This window comes from Crassostrea angulata, chromosome 10 (assembly GCF_025612915.1).
Source record: "Crassostrea angulata isolate pt1a10 chromosome 10, ASM2561291v2, whole genome shotgun sequence".
Taxonomy (NCBI): Eukaryota; Metazoa; Mollusca; class Bivalvia; order Ostreida; family Ostreidae; genus Magallana; species Magallana angulata.
Window position 1 is genome coordinate 7,998,136 of NC_069120.1, and position 14,375 is coordinate 8,012,510.

The window sequence follows — 14,375 nt, forward strand, 5'->3', positions numbered from 1 at the left end:
AGCAACTTCCGGTTCAGAAAATGGACTCGTCAAACAGATAGAGACACCGAATCTTTTTCTTCATTTGAAAGCGGTGTATTTTTCTATAACTCAAGTTTTAATACACGCGAGTGGAGTACTAGATTCTAATACGGAAACTACTACTCTCAAACATAATCTGTTGTTTAAGATGTCGTTATCTTACGGTATTTTGGTGTAAAAGTAAAGAATATGGCGGATCAACATTCACAGTACAAGAGCAGTCCAAATGGACCGCCGAATCTAAACCCTTACTCACAACCAATGCCTACGGCCCCCCCTGGTGAGTCTGATACACATACGTTTTGGTGTAGATTGTTTTTTTTTAACTAAATTTTTCTAGAATGAAACAAGTTGGAGTATTGACAAATCGAAAATGACGTTCACAAGAACACGTTGCAGATATTTTCATGTTATTCATATTCAAAGGTTCAAATTTATTCTGTTTAGACAACATTGATATAAAGCAGCTGGACACATATCGTATGCTTCTTTAACTCAAACTTATTTTATAACATTATAAAACATAAAGTTAACATTATAGTGTTGTAAGAATAGTAATGTCATTCCATTTAGATTTGATTTTATTCCTGTAAAATGATTAACTCTTCAAATTTTCATCGTCTTTTAATATTATTTATTGATTTTGTTACAGGAGGATTGCAGTCAAAAAATGTTCAAGGACAGAACATGAGTAGACCACCAGTTCCAGGAAATTTTCCAAATAATCCAATGTCTGTGGGATATAATTCTTCTTTGAATGGTCATGGTACACCCCCTCCTATGAATAAGTCACCAATGCAGAGAATGCCACCCCCAATGGGGTCACCAGCGAACAGGTTTCCATCACCAATGGTGAATGTTTCAGCCCCGCCACAGACATTTATGAATGGTCCAGTGAACAGGCCTTTAAATTCAAACTCATCTCAAGCTTCTGGAATGCCTCCACATTCTCTTTCAGCATCTGGAAATTTTTCTGGCGGAATTTCTACTTCACCGGTTCCTGGAGTGCCCCGTTCAAGTTCTGCAAATGCAATGAACAATTTTAATATCAGTCAGACTAATTCCCATTCAAATAGTCCAGTTCCCCCAAATTTTTCTGCTCAACCTCCAGGCAGTATAGCTGAGCAAAGATCTGCTTCTCAACAGAGAATAGACACACCCCCAACAGGTGAATTTAGTTTATTTTCTTGTCAAATGATATTATTTTTTTCTTTATTTTTTCATGTGCATATCAAAAGCATGGCCATATTTTTTTTTTCATTAATTTTTGTGAAAGGTTGCACATGCATGATGTGGAGTTCTTTGAAATAGTGTTGAGAATAAAACTGATAGATAAGAAATAATGCTCAAAAGCCTACTAATTTGCGTAATTTATGTTAATTTGCTTGTTTTTTAAATGGTTTGAAACTTTTCTAGAGGGAGGTCTGCCTGTACCTTTTCACGGACAAGGTCAATATTCTCACCAAGTGGGCATGTCTTTAACCCCTGGATTAACACCTAACAATTCAGGTATATCTTGCCTCAAAGCAAAGAGCTTGTATTATCTCAACACCCCCCCCCCCCCTCTCATCTACCCCCCCCCCCCCCCAAAAAAAAAAAAACATCCTGTTCAGTTGATACCAGTAGAAGTGCTTGATCAGTATGTGTCTATCAGTATGTTTTGTCAGTTACTTGTTTTTACATTTGTCTACATATTCACTGGTTAAAGTTCTTGTACAGTAATCATGGTTTATTTTTTACATCTATGCTTGTTCTGCTTAAGAAGCTTGCTTAAAGTGTTGTCTGAACCAATTATTTGTCTCCAAGATCATAATTAGTTGGTTATATTGTAAATTATTTTTTGGACAGTTCTTCTGCCAACAATTTCCTCTGTACTTTTGAACCTAGGAGGTTCCATACATTATTACTTGCAATTGATTACTCAGTGAATCAAGGTTGATGTTTACTTTATGAAAATCAACAGTACATGTAGAACTCCAAATGTAAAAAGTATTGAAAGTCCATATGCTTTAAGAATTTTAGCTGTAAAAACATGTATTACTAGCCTTAATATGAAAATTGCTAACAAATAACTTGAGAAAGAAAAAGAATATTGATTTTTTGAAAGCCATCAGCAACATTGTAATTAATAAAGACATGGTCAGTCAGGCATTACCATCCATGCCAAGTTAAATCAGGTGTTTTGTTAAAAAATATGCAAGTTAATAATTCATGAATTACAGGGGATATTGTCCTTCATGAGTAATAACTTTCAAATAAAATAGATGTTAATACAAAACTGTCCTCCCTTTCCTCTGATATTCTCTGTGTAGCCTCCTCCACCTCCCCTAAATAGTATGTGTGTATACTATTACATGAAAGTTCATAAAGGGAACCCTTGCTTTAATTCCATAATATCGAGGCACTAGGAAAAAAAACGTACACTTTCACTAGCAATATTTATAATTGGTTCAATTCTTACAATAACTTTGTACATAATTTGTATCTGCAAGAAACATTTTAAGTGTGTGACTTTTTAATAACTGCAAGTCAGTTGGACTAGTTAATTAAACTTTTTTTCATTTCTCAAAATTACTTGGCTGTATTCTGAAGACTGTTGAGTTTTCATGAAGGGTACAGTTACTTAGGACCTCTATTGGTACAGACAAGATCAACCCTTTAAGTCATACTTAAACAATAAAATGCTTTCTTTGGTGATTCATTTGGGATATGAAGGTAGCAACATTGCAGGAAAAATACATAACCCATGTTAGCAGGTTTTGTAAAATTTTTCTGCAATGATTGCTACCCTCATAACCCGCATGAATCATCAAAGAAAGCATTTTATTATTTATATTTACATCTTTCTTTTGACTAATTAATAAATTGATTATCAAAAGTAAGTAAAATTCACTAAATTACCGTTAATGTACATAAGTACGTTAGCTAAATGAAACAGCCAAATCGTTTCCTGTGAGACTTTGAGTCTGACAGCATGGTGATAATTTCGTGCACTATGTGATTTTTTTTCGGTCGCTGTAGGCTTCGACTAATCGATAAACAGGGCGTATCAATTTCACTGCTGTCAGTTTCTTGTCAGTTTGAGCCGCTGTAGATTTCGACGATTCGATAAACGGGGCGTGTTGATTTCAGTCTGACTGTTTCTATTGAGCTATGAATTAACTATAAGTTTTCATAAGAAATAGAGGAAATAATACACTGTAGATGTAAATATTATTATATGAAGAGCAGAACAGAATGATTTTTATCTTGAAACAATTTTTTTCTTTAATTTCAATAAAGTATGAATGCAGATAAAGTATGCACTGCAATATACATGATTAAATAATGCGAATTGTATTCTGACTTCCAGAACCAACCTCCACGAGAACCTCTAGAACGTCCTCCCCTGTAGAGACACAGTCTTATGATGCTTTGGAAGGAGGAGATTTCCAAAGCACTCAGAGTAAGAAAGTCCATTTATTAAGAAAAACATGTATTTGCTGTATTCTGAACCATTTGGCTGTGCTATTTTATAATATAAGCAATTTTTTTTTAAAAATACCTCTTTCAATTGACTTGCAGATAAAAAAACTTTATTTTGACAAAAGCTATACCTATAAAACTTTGAAAACTGTGAATATGATTTCTTTTTTTTTAAGATTTTTTTTTCTATTGTTCTGAAGATGATTTGCAAATTTTAATGTATACCTTAAGTATTGTACAACGTATTATGACCAAAAATTTGTTACAATGTGTATTAATGAACAATGCATCTAATATTGTTCTGTATTACCCTAAAATTAAGAGTTGAAAATCAAGTTCATGCCTTTTTGTTTTGGTTTTGGGTAGATCAATCTTTCCCAGGAGTTGGTAATGACGGACAAGATCAACAGAAGCAAAATCTACCTGGAGCTAGTAACACTTTTAACCAGGGAAATGTTAACAGAGGGTCCCCAGTCACCCCCAGGAATCCCTCAACTGCCATAGGAGGTCCACCATCATCATTCACACCAAACCCAACAGGACAGGGCGGTCCCCCTTATCCCTACCAAAGTCAAGCAACAACCCAGGGTTCTATAACTGTACAGCCAGGAATGGCCCCTATGGGAATACCACCAAGAATGGGAACTCCTACATCATATGGGGGTCAACCACCAAGACAGCAGAGACCTCCACAGCCTGGGTATGGTCAACAAGGAATGGGAGTGCCTGGGAGTCAAATGCCACCTGCAGGAGGTCAAAGACCCATGGGTACACCCAGACCTCCCATGGGACGACCACCTAACCCATACAATGTTCCCTCCATGGGAGGTCCTCCTTCATCAGCGGGGGGTTATACAGGTATGCCTCCCACTTCATTCACTGCCCAGGCACCTGTCACATCGATGCCTGGTTCCTTTCCTCCCACATCATTTAGTGGTCAGCAGGTACCTATTGGTGGTCCCCCATTACCAGGAAGTGGAGGGATGTACAATTCAGGCCCCCCATCAGGACCCACAGGGATGCCTCCTATGAGACCTTCAATGCCGCCATCAAGTACAGCACCACCAGGGATGCCACCCATGGCAAAACCAGGGGTGCCACCAAGCTCTACAAGTTACCCCCAGCCACCAGGTATGTTTCCTGTATCATCAGGAGCACCACCACCATCATCTGGAATGACCCAGCCACCACCAGTAGGGACCCCTACTCAGACGCAACGAGGAGGAATGGGAGCCACACCCACACGACCAAAATATCCACAAATGGTAGGCAAACAATTATTATTGACGTAATGGAGAGTTTACAATTGAATGTTGTCAGTATCAAAATTTTTCTACTGTGAGACAGAAATGAAAAATTGATTGAACATAGATTTAGATAATTTTTTGGGCATAAAATTTTCAAGGATCTGAAAATAATTGTGTTTCACTTAGTATGATTTTGTTTGTAGCCAGCATCATCTGCTAATACTTGGCAACCAGGGAGCCAATTCCCTCCTCAGCCATCCCAGCCAGGGGCTTACCAGCCAAATACACAGCCTGGAGGTTTCCCTCAGGGTTACCCAGGGTCAAACGCACAGCCAGGGGTGGGGCAGGGGGGAATGCCGCCATCAGGCATTGGAAACTTCCCTATGTCCTCCCAACAAAGCAATCTTAATTCCAGCTTTGGCTCAATGTCGCTACAGGTAGGAACTCTACCATAGCACCTTTCGTTTAGGCCATGTACTAGTGTTATTTGTTTGCATCATATTACAATATTAAATTGACAGTCGCATATGAAGAAGTTTATTTATAGGTATACTGATTTTAAAATCCTTTATTTTCTGATTGTTTTTTAGGACAGAGTAGTGAATCTATTGAATGAGAAAAACCTCATCCCTCCTGAGGGATTGGAAGTGGTGAAACCAAGACTAAACAATGAGTTCAAAAAGGTCAACTGTCAGGCAGAGTAAGTCAACCTCAAAATTGAATTGAATAAGTCTTGTGAATGTGATGTTTTAGAATTTCTAATGAAGGATTTTTAAAAAAATGAAATGTTTTTGTGTTTGGTTTCAGTGTATTCCGATGCACATTAACTGCTATACCTCAAACCTCAAGTTTATTGAACAAAGCAAGACTGCCTCTAGGAATATTAATTCATCCATTTAAAGATTTATCGGTGAGTATTAGTTTTAAACACTGCATCGTTATCAATTATAAACAGTGTATTGTATAAAGAGCTTATCTTACCCAGTAAAATCTTCATTGCACTCTCCGTCTCTAGAAAGAAGATGAGGTAATTATCGTTTCTATTTACATGTATACCCAGTGCATAACACTATTCCAAGCCAACAGAAATGCATGCTATTTCTTCCATTGTGTCAAATGGGTTCAACAGAAACTCCAATGTTACATGGATACATATTTTTACTATGATATTTAAGTAGATATCATAATCTACATCGTAACTTTGGATTTTCTGGACTTGCTGGGTTACGGCTAAATTGCTAATATTGTGTTGGCCTCTTGTAGACAGACTCTTTTGATGTTAATGTATGAATTATGAAATAATATTCATTGCTCTTAAGTAGAATATTTTGATATACACATATATATATATATCATTAGCCAACTGGGTGCCCAGAAGAAATTCAAATTTTTTGTGAATTTGTACTATGTTTATATTTTTTTTTTGAAATGACACCAGTCTCTTGATTGCTTGCCATAGTCACATACAAGTAAAAGCTATTCTCTGCATCCTTATTCATTAATCCTTGTATAAATCATATGACAATGAACCAAACAAATACTTTAGTAGAAAAATGCTAGTTAACAATACCAATATTTGTCTTCAGTTACTACTGTTGTCTTCAAAGATAATAAAAAATGAAAAGTACATTAATGAAGGATTGCGAGGATTGAGTTAATTGCATGCATATTTTCAATACATGTAATATTGTCTGATGACATTGTTTTCTTTATTGCAGCAACTTCCTGTGATTCAGTCCAGTGTTATTGTCCGCTGTCGGTCCTGTCGCACATACATCAACCCCTTTGTTTACTTTGTGGATTCTCGGAGATGGAAGTGCAACCTCTGTTACAGAGTCAACGAGTGTAAGTGTTAACTGCGTTACAAAAGGAGCCATTTTCTGTTTTCTGAACTTTGTTTTTAAACCATAAGGAAAGGTAGATTTAGTGTGAAATTTTGTTTAATTGTTACTCCTGGGGATTTTTCCAGTACCAGATGAGTTTTCCTATGACCCAGTTAGTAAAACCTATGGTGAGCCCCAAAGAAGACCTGAGATAAAGTCGTCTACCATAGAGTTCATAGCTCCATCAGATTATATGGTAAGAAAACAATTCATATCCAAGTCCCAGTGGTTACACTGAATAAACTAAACAAGCATCTGGGTGGTATCTTGAGCAACAGATCAGATTTTGAATATTAGGAATGACCAGCTGTGATGGAGCCTAATTTCAGCTCCTTCTTAGGGTCGATATTAATGTCGTTGATATATACATGTATTTTTGTCTCTTGATCAATGAATATTTATGGTGAATGGGTAATTAGACAGATGTAGGAGCACTGATCCATGATTTCACTGTTTTAGCTGCGTCCGCCACAGCCTGCTGTGTACCTGTTCCTGCTGGATGTCTCCTTTAATGCGGTAGAGACAGGTTAGTACTTAACTAACTGGCAATCTGAATCTGTTTAAAATATACGAATCAACACTGTTGAAACATAATGTACATTAACCAAAATAATTTGTAGCACAAAGTACATATAGGAATCATCAGAAGTGTGGCATACCTGATACATGTACCTAGTATTTATATAAAAAAGAGACATTGTGTAGAATATTGGTATTAAGGTTGCTCGCGGGTTTACCTGCTTGTTAGAAAACCTACCTTGAAAATTTGTCCACATGATCCATAGGTTTCATAGTTTTATTTCTGAAATTTATTTAAGATTCGTCTGCGCGGTAATAATGTTATCGAGTTTCAAATACAGTGTCATTAATAAAATCAAGCAACGCTATTTCAATGAAATATATAGTAAAATGCACATTTTAACCGAGAAACGCATTACAAAACTATGCTCCAAACTTTTAAACGATTCAGACGAAATTAATCGTACTCAACACAAAAACAGAGAAGATAATTATGAATCAATTCATAAAAAAATATCAGTATGTGTTCTCGGCCAATTTTTGGCAAAAAAACTTTAAAGATTTAAAAGATTTCTCAAAACCTTATATTTTCATTACGACGTTAGCCTGACGTCATCATTTCCTTACTTCTTAGAACACCAAAATTGAAATGCATTTATTGACAAGACTAGCTGTTTAACACATTTTAGAACATGTTAATGCTTATTAGGCACTATTGTGAATGTTATATAAAAATGCAATTAATGTAAGGCTGTAAAGATACAGAAAATTGCTATTTTTGTTTTCATGAAACTCTGAGTCAATCAATGCAAAAATAAAATGCCAGGCAACTACTGACATTATAAGTAAGTAATCGAATAAAGCCAAAAGAAATTTAAGAATTTAATCAGTAGTACAGAATACGGAAGTTATAATTGTAAAAAAAAAAAAGCGAAGTTAATGCATACATTCTATTTTAAAACATGACTTTAAATGAAAGAGTTCTAACGCACACTCATTCTTTATCTTTATAGAACAAAATGTGATAATGTATGTGACATCTTTAAATTATTAGCACTTGATATTATAAATCTTGTATAAACAGTCATAAACCGCATATAAGCTTTTTAAAATATTTTCTTTTATACTTCTAAATATCTCATTTGTCATTTTAAAATAAAATTATGAGTTTACTATAACGGTCAACTCTTTACGTCGATTCCTATTGTGACGTCAGCAAACCCGCGAGCTACGTTAAAGATGTGTGGGGTATATTTGACAGGTTACCTGAGTGTTTTCTGCCAGGTGTTGCTGGAGGAGATAGACAAGTTACCAGGAGATTCCAGGGCTCAGATAGGATTTATTGCATACGACAGGGCATTACATTTCTTTAACCTGGCTGAGGGACTGTCCCAGCCTCAGATGTTGACTGTATCTGATATAGATGGTATGTCGAGTTATCAAAAGAATGGTATTAAAATTTCTGGTATAAAACAAATTTAAAAAGCAAAGTATCAGTAAATGAATTCAACAATGAAGATGGATTTATTATTTTTTTAATTTATAGACATTTTCCTGCCATGCCCTGATAATCTTCTAGTCAATTTACACGAGAGCAAGGAGCTGATTCTTGATTTACTGAATCAGATACCTTCGTTGTTCGAAGAAAATCTGGAAACCGGAAGTGCTCTTGGTGCCGCTCTTCAGGCTGCACACAAACTTGTGGTAAGTGTCGGCTAGTGAGAAAAAGTTGGAGGTTATCTACTGAATATTGAAGAGAAGTGCTTTTTGACTACAAGCTTGTATTTATTGCAGAGTCCTGTTGGGGGTCGGGTTACAATCATGCAGACAGTGCTGCCTACCGCTGGACCGGGATCTCTACAGTCAAGAGAGGACCCTAGTCTGCGGTCAGGAAAGGTTAGACCATTAATTCCAGAAAAATTTTACCATGAGTTTCAGCTCTAAGGCTTTGAATGAACATTGATAAAGGGGAAATATTTTATTTATACTCTGTTTTTCTTTTCCATGAAGAATGTAACAAATCTGGGTCCAGCAACAGACTTTTACAAGAAACTAGCATTAGAGTGCTCAGCTCAGCAAGTGGCAGTGGATCTGTTTATGCTGAATGGCCAGTATACAGATATAGCCTCTATATGTAAGTACTTGATTGAAACATGGTATTGCTCAGTGGGGTGAAATGCTGTTGGAATCTTTATTATGTGATGATATCAATGTACAAAGGTCATGTGAATTTTCTCCATTTTCAGCTTGTATATCCAAGTATTCTGGCGGATGTGTCCATCACTACCCTATGTTCCATGCTGCTAAAAACCCGTCACTGACTGAGAAGTATGAGGCAGATCTGAGGCGGTATCTAACAAGGAAGATCGGGTTCGAAGCAGTGATGAGAATTAGATGTACCAAAGGTAAAAGCACACCTGCTCTCTTTAAATCAACCATTATCTTTTTTCAAATGCATAAAAGTTGACTGTATTTGTTGAATGCACTGACAGAGGGATATTAAGGAGGATGTTAATTGTGTTACAGGTTTGAGTATCCACACTTTTCATGGGAACTTTTTCGTGCGATCCACGGATCTTCTCTCCTTACCCAATGTTAATCCAGATGCTGCATTTGGAATGCAGATGTCTATAGAAGATTCTCTAGTAGACACAAATACAGTGTGTTTCCAAGCAGCATTGCTCTACACATCAAGTAAAGGTAGCATCACACATTGGTTTAAGCAATTCTAAATGTCTAGTTTATGTAAAAATACACATCTAGTTTAGGTAGTTGTACACATCTTTTAAAATGATGTAAGTAATTTTAGATATAAAGTTAATTATACAATCTAACTAAACTAATTTTACATATAATGTTCAGGTACATGTACTTGTAAATGTTTACATCTAATCCATGAAATGGTAATTATACACATATAGTAAAGGTAATCATACACATCTTGTGAAAATAGTCATGTATATTTTGCCGTTTGTAGGTGAGCGTAGAATAAGGGTCCACACACTGTGTCTCCCTGTTACCAACCAGTTATCAGAAATCTACGCAGGAGCCGATCAGCAAGCTATCATTGGACTTCTGGCCAAAATGGGTAAGAACACGAGAATAGGCCAATCAACGTTTTCAATGTACATAATCATGTACACATGTATAATGGGAGTACATGAGGTGTATAATGAAATAAAATCTTTTTAATTTGTTTGTAGCTGTAGACAGGAGTGTCAGTTCGTCTTTGTCGGATGCTAGGGAGGCCCTGATCAATGCTGCTATGGATGCCTTGGCATCGTTTGGTAACACGATTCCTCCAGCTCAAAGGATAGGAAGTCTACCCATCTGTTACACTCTCAGAATGATACCCACATTTATACTGGCTCTGCTCAAAAGTGTAAGATTTCATTTGTTAACTAGACTTTTAGAAAACTTTTCATTCCATCGTGTTGAGCATTTTACATACATATATTTAATCTGTTATATAAAATTTGTTTGATACAGAAAGCTTTCCGTGTGGGCGTGAACACACCTTTAGATGATCGAGTGTTTGGCATGCAGCAGTGCAAGAGTTTGCCTGTCGGTCAGCTTCTGAAGTCCGTGTACGCAGACCTTTATCCTGTCCATGGCATTGAAAAATATGTAAGTTTTATGTGTAAATTGGAAGCAATTTCACAGAGTTAACTTTATCATTTAATCAATTTTTTTTGTTAATCTGAGGTTTTATGCATTTAAAAATAATGATTTCAAATATTTTTACATGTGTACCAGGTAAGTATTATGCCTCTATTTAACTTATATGCATAGATAAAATGTAAATGATATTTATTTACAGAATACAGAAAAGAAGGGTGACATTCTTGTTCCCAAGCTACCTTTGCTTCACCTGTCCTCTGCTAACATTGATCGGACAGGTGTATACCTGATGGACACCTTTGACACCATTTACCTGTATGTTGGCAGTGGTGCTCCACAAGACTTTGTCAGGGAAGTTCTGGATGCACCTAGCTTTACTGCCATTCCTGAAGGCATGGTAAGTAAAAAATTCATTGAATCTTGACCTCAATAGAGAGGTTTAGCAAACCAACGTGTACGTGTAGAAAGGAAAATATATGCATTACTTCATCAGTTTGTGTAATGACGAATTTCTACACATATGTATCCGAATGAACATGTGTATTTGCAAAGTACCCGTAAGGTCAAACTTGTAGCTTCCGTTTCCCTGTTGGCTATTTATTTTAACAAATATGTTTATTTTTTCTTCAGCATAAATTTTCAATAAAATTTAATATGTTATCAGAGTTTAAATACAAGTATCTCTTCCTCCAAAACATGCAATGGCTCTGTTATTTTATTCATCTGTGATAAATAAAAAAATATACATATTTAAACAATCATGTATAATATAACTAACATGCAATTCTCAATTTTTGACTGTGACTAAAATTATCTGCATAGTAGGAGAGGATATCTCAAATTACATTAAACATTTACACGTACAGGTACACGTTACAATTGCTTAACAATAAAAGTAATGTAAGCTGGTACGTGTAGTTCTAACTTGTAACCTACACATACAAGTATGTGTACCCATTTGTCTGCTAAACCTCTCTATTAACCCAATATGAACTTACCCATTAAATTATATTGCTAGTGAAATGATGCAAGTTGCCAAATTTATCTCTTCAATTATCTATTACAGATTGATCTGCCAGAGTTAGAGAATGAGAAGTCTGAGATGATGAGGAATTTTATCACCGACTTGTTAGATAACCGACCAGGAGGAGCAAGTTTCTACGTGATCAGGTATACCTTTCATACATTTTTGTTACAATCAACAAATTTTTACCGAAAAGAGTGTGACAAAATTTGTATCACCACAGTGAATTATAGCCATGAATTACTATTTAAAGTTTGTCAATACTTTATTGAATTGTGATTGAGAAAGCCAAGAAGCTTAGTCCTGTATAAACTATTGACAGAGACGACAGCAAGAGGAGACTACAGTTCTTTGAGCACATGGTGGAGGATCGGTCTGAATCGTCCATGTCTCTGTACGAATTCCTGCAGCACCTACAGAAGCAGGTCAAGAGTTGATGGTTGTCCGGGGGGGACCGCCAGCCAAAATGTTACGCGTTGATGTGATTCCACACAGGAAGGGACAGTTTTAGGGTTTATTGTGACTTATTTATTCACTTCCTGTGTCAAAGGTCAAGTACTATACCGCTACCAAGTAGTATAACTGTGATGATATAAACAGATGTATTTTATGACGATGTGACATTGAACCTGATGTACATGGTGTAGTCATGTATTCCCAAGCTTACAAAGCATATGATGGCATGGTGTGTAATGTTTTGTTGATGCAATTGTCTTTCACCTGGTTTATGTTGAATGAGCGAGTTGGTCCTAACTGTGCAGGGCAATTTCCGAAGCCATATGTATGTTTCAGCTCTTAATTTATAGGGGTAAAGTTAAAGACACATCGAAGAAAACCTAAATGTCTAGTCTTTTAGAAATTTAGAGTTCTCTATATCTTTTCTTTATCCTGTTTAAAATGGATAAAGTAACTGTTTTGATGCATGTTATAAAAATGCTCATACAATATTTCTTCAAAAATGGTGTACATCTTTTGATTTAGAAACTATCGACAACTATGTTCCGAGTGACAAAAAATTATCTCTTATCATTAATTATATTTATCTTACAATGTTTTTAAATGTGCAATTACATGTCAAAGTTGCTGTGCGCTCATACTATCCTTTTAAATTTTATTTATTCGCTGTAACAGTACTTCATTGACTTTTATGTGACATTGATAGAAGATTGGATTGTGAGCTATGTAGTTAGCAGTATGTTGTACGAGGTCAATACACAGTGGGGGTCTCGGCGATTACGAGGCTATGAGAGGTGTATCATTGGTGCTTATTCATGTGTATTGTGTAGCCCTCATTGTGGATAGCCCATTCTGCTTTTATGACTGGTGAAGATCTCTTTAAATTTGTACATACAAATCTAAGTACACTCTGAGACAGGATGCAATCTGTTTCATGTCAATTTTTTTTAGGAAAGAATAAATCTATAATATAAAAGTCAAAAATAAAATGGTTAAAGAATTTCTTTTTATTCAATTGATTCATACATCAGAATACACAGTATTGGTTGGTCCATTCATTCTTGGACCTGAAATGATGCTTGAAATTGCTGCTTGCATTGAACTGGGACAACTTGTAGAAACTGAAAAATTATAAATGAACAAAATACATTATTATAATACTTTATCACAAAATGAAAAAGTTAACAGACAACATATACAAGGATGCAACTCGTAAATTATGAAGTTGTAATCTTTCTGAAAGTTTCCATGTTTATTAACATTCCATAAGAAATCCTTTTCCTATGCATAACTTTCAATAATACCAAAATTCATGAGAGGAGCGAAGCATCAGAAAATGGGACGAGCGCATAGAAATTATTCTATTAATGCGCACAGATACAGATCAAATAGCACAATTTTTAGAACATACATGTAGTATGCATACTATCCATGTATACAAATACAGATCAAATAGCCCATTTGGAAAATTGATCTACTGTACCTTCTTGACAAGATTGCAACACTGATCCGTAAGATGTGAAGATAGAGATTTTTCTTTTAGTTCTTTGAGAAATTTAGAGACAATCAGCATTGTCTCCAAAGATTCTGTGACAAGTGAGTGTCCAGTGTTATTGTCCAACATCTGTAATGTTGAGGTACATCATCACAGGAGGAGACAATATTGTAAATATTCAGGTGAAGAAATGTTTTAGTTTTTTGTTTTTTTTAGTTTTGAAACCTCTCCCTCCCTCCCCCTTATGAAAATAATCTTGATCATTTGGTTTCAACATCTACCCACCCACCTGTCTGGAAAATAGCAATAAATATCTTGTGCAATCATATTTACAAGTTGAAGCATATCGAAAGTTGTAGCTATGGACATAGGGTTATCGTCTGTCAACTGAACCATGACTTCTAGCATAGCAGTGTTCCATGGATGAGAGAGCAATTCCTCATCTGTAAAATAGAATTGAAAAATTACAGGTTGTGTGTGTGGTTGGAATTGTATTTATATATGTATACAGTACCGATCAGACCCAACCTAACACCAGAGTAAACCCCAACTAAACCACGGGTTTACGGTACTTTCTGGGTTTACTAGAGAGGACCCAGAGTAAACCCAGAGTAAACCCAGAGTGGACACAGAGAGTAAACCCC

At 35.9% G+C, this 14,375-nt stretch overlaps 2 protein-coding genes across 3 annotated transcripts in view; one reads left to right on the forward strand and one right to left on the reverse strand.

The window, feature by feature from the left end:
* Positions 1-13,236, forward strand: LOC128165881 (protein transport protein Sec24A-like). Of its 2 annotated transcripts, XM_052830803.1 has the most exons (23): positions 1-301; positions 674-1,189; positions 1,438-1,530; positions 3,374-3,466; positions 3,853-4,751; positions 4,937-5,170; positions 5,324-5,433; positions 5,541-5,643; positions 6,452-6,578; positions 6,703-6,812; positions 7,076-7,142; positions 8,397-8,561; positions 8,682-8,839; positions 8,930-9,031; positions 9,146-9,269; positions 9,382-9,540; positions 9,662-9,835; positions 10,113-10,223; positions 10,339-10,517; positions 10,625-10,762; positions 10,956-11,153; positions 11,823-11,926; positions 12,103-13,236. In XM_052830803.1, the coding sequence occupies exons 1-23, from the start codon at positions 211-213 to the stop codon at positions 12,215-12,217; spliced, it is 4,170 nt and encodes a 1,389-aa protein (XP_052686763.1). In that variant the 5' UTR covers positions 1-210; the 3' UTR covers positions 12,218-13,236. The 2 variants fall into 2 exon arrangements, with proteins under 2 accessions (XP_052686763.1, XP_052686764.1); XM_052830804.1 differs by lacking the exon at positions 1,438-1,530.
* LOC128165882 (meiosis inhibitor protein 1-like) overlaps positions 13,221-14,375 on the reverse strand; it is a 16,309-nt gene continuing 15,154 nt past the window's right edge. Inside the window, exons 27-29 of the mRNA XM_052830806.1 lie at positions 14,065-14,174; positions 13,720-13,860; positions 13,221-13,357 (exon numbers count right to left, since the gene is read on the reverse strand). Coding sequence (XP_052686766.1) covers positions 13,292-13,357; positions 13,720-13,860; positions 14,065-14,174 — 317 coding nt within the window. The 3' untranslated portion in view covers positions 13,221-13,291. The remainder of the gene's footprint in view (positions 13,358-13,719; positions 13,861-14,064; positions 14,175-14,375) is intronic.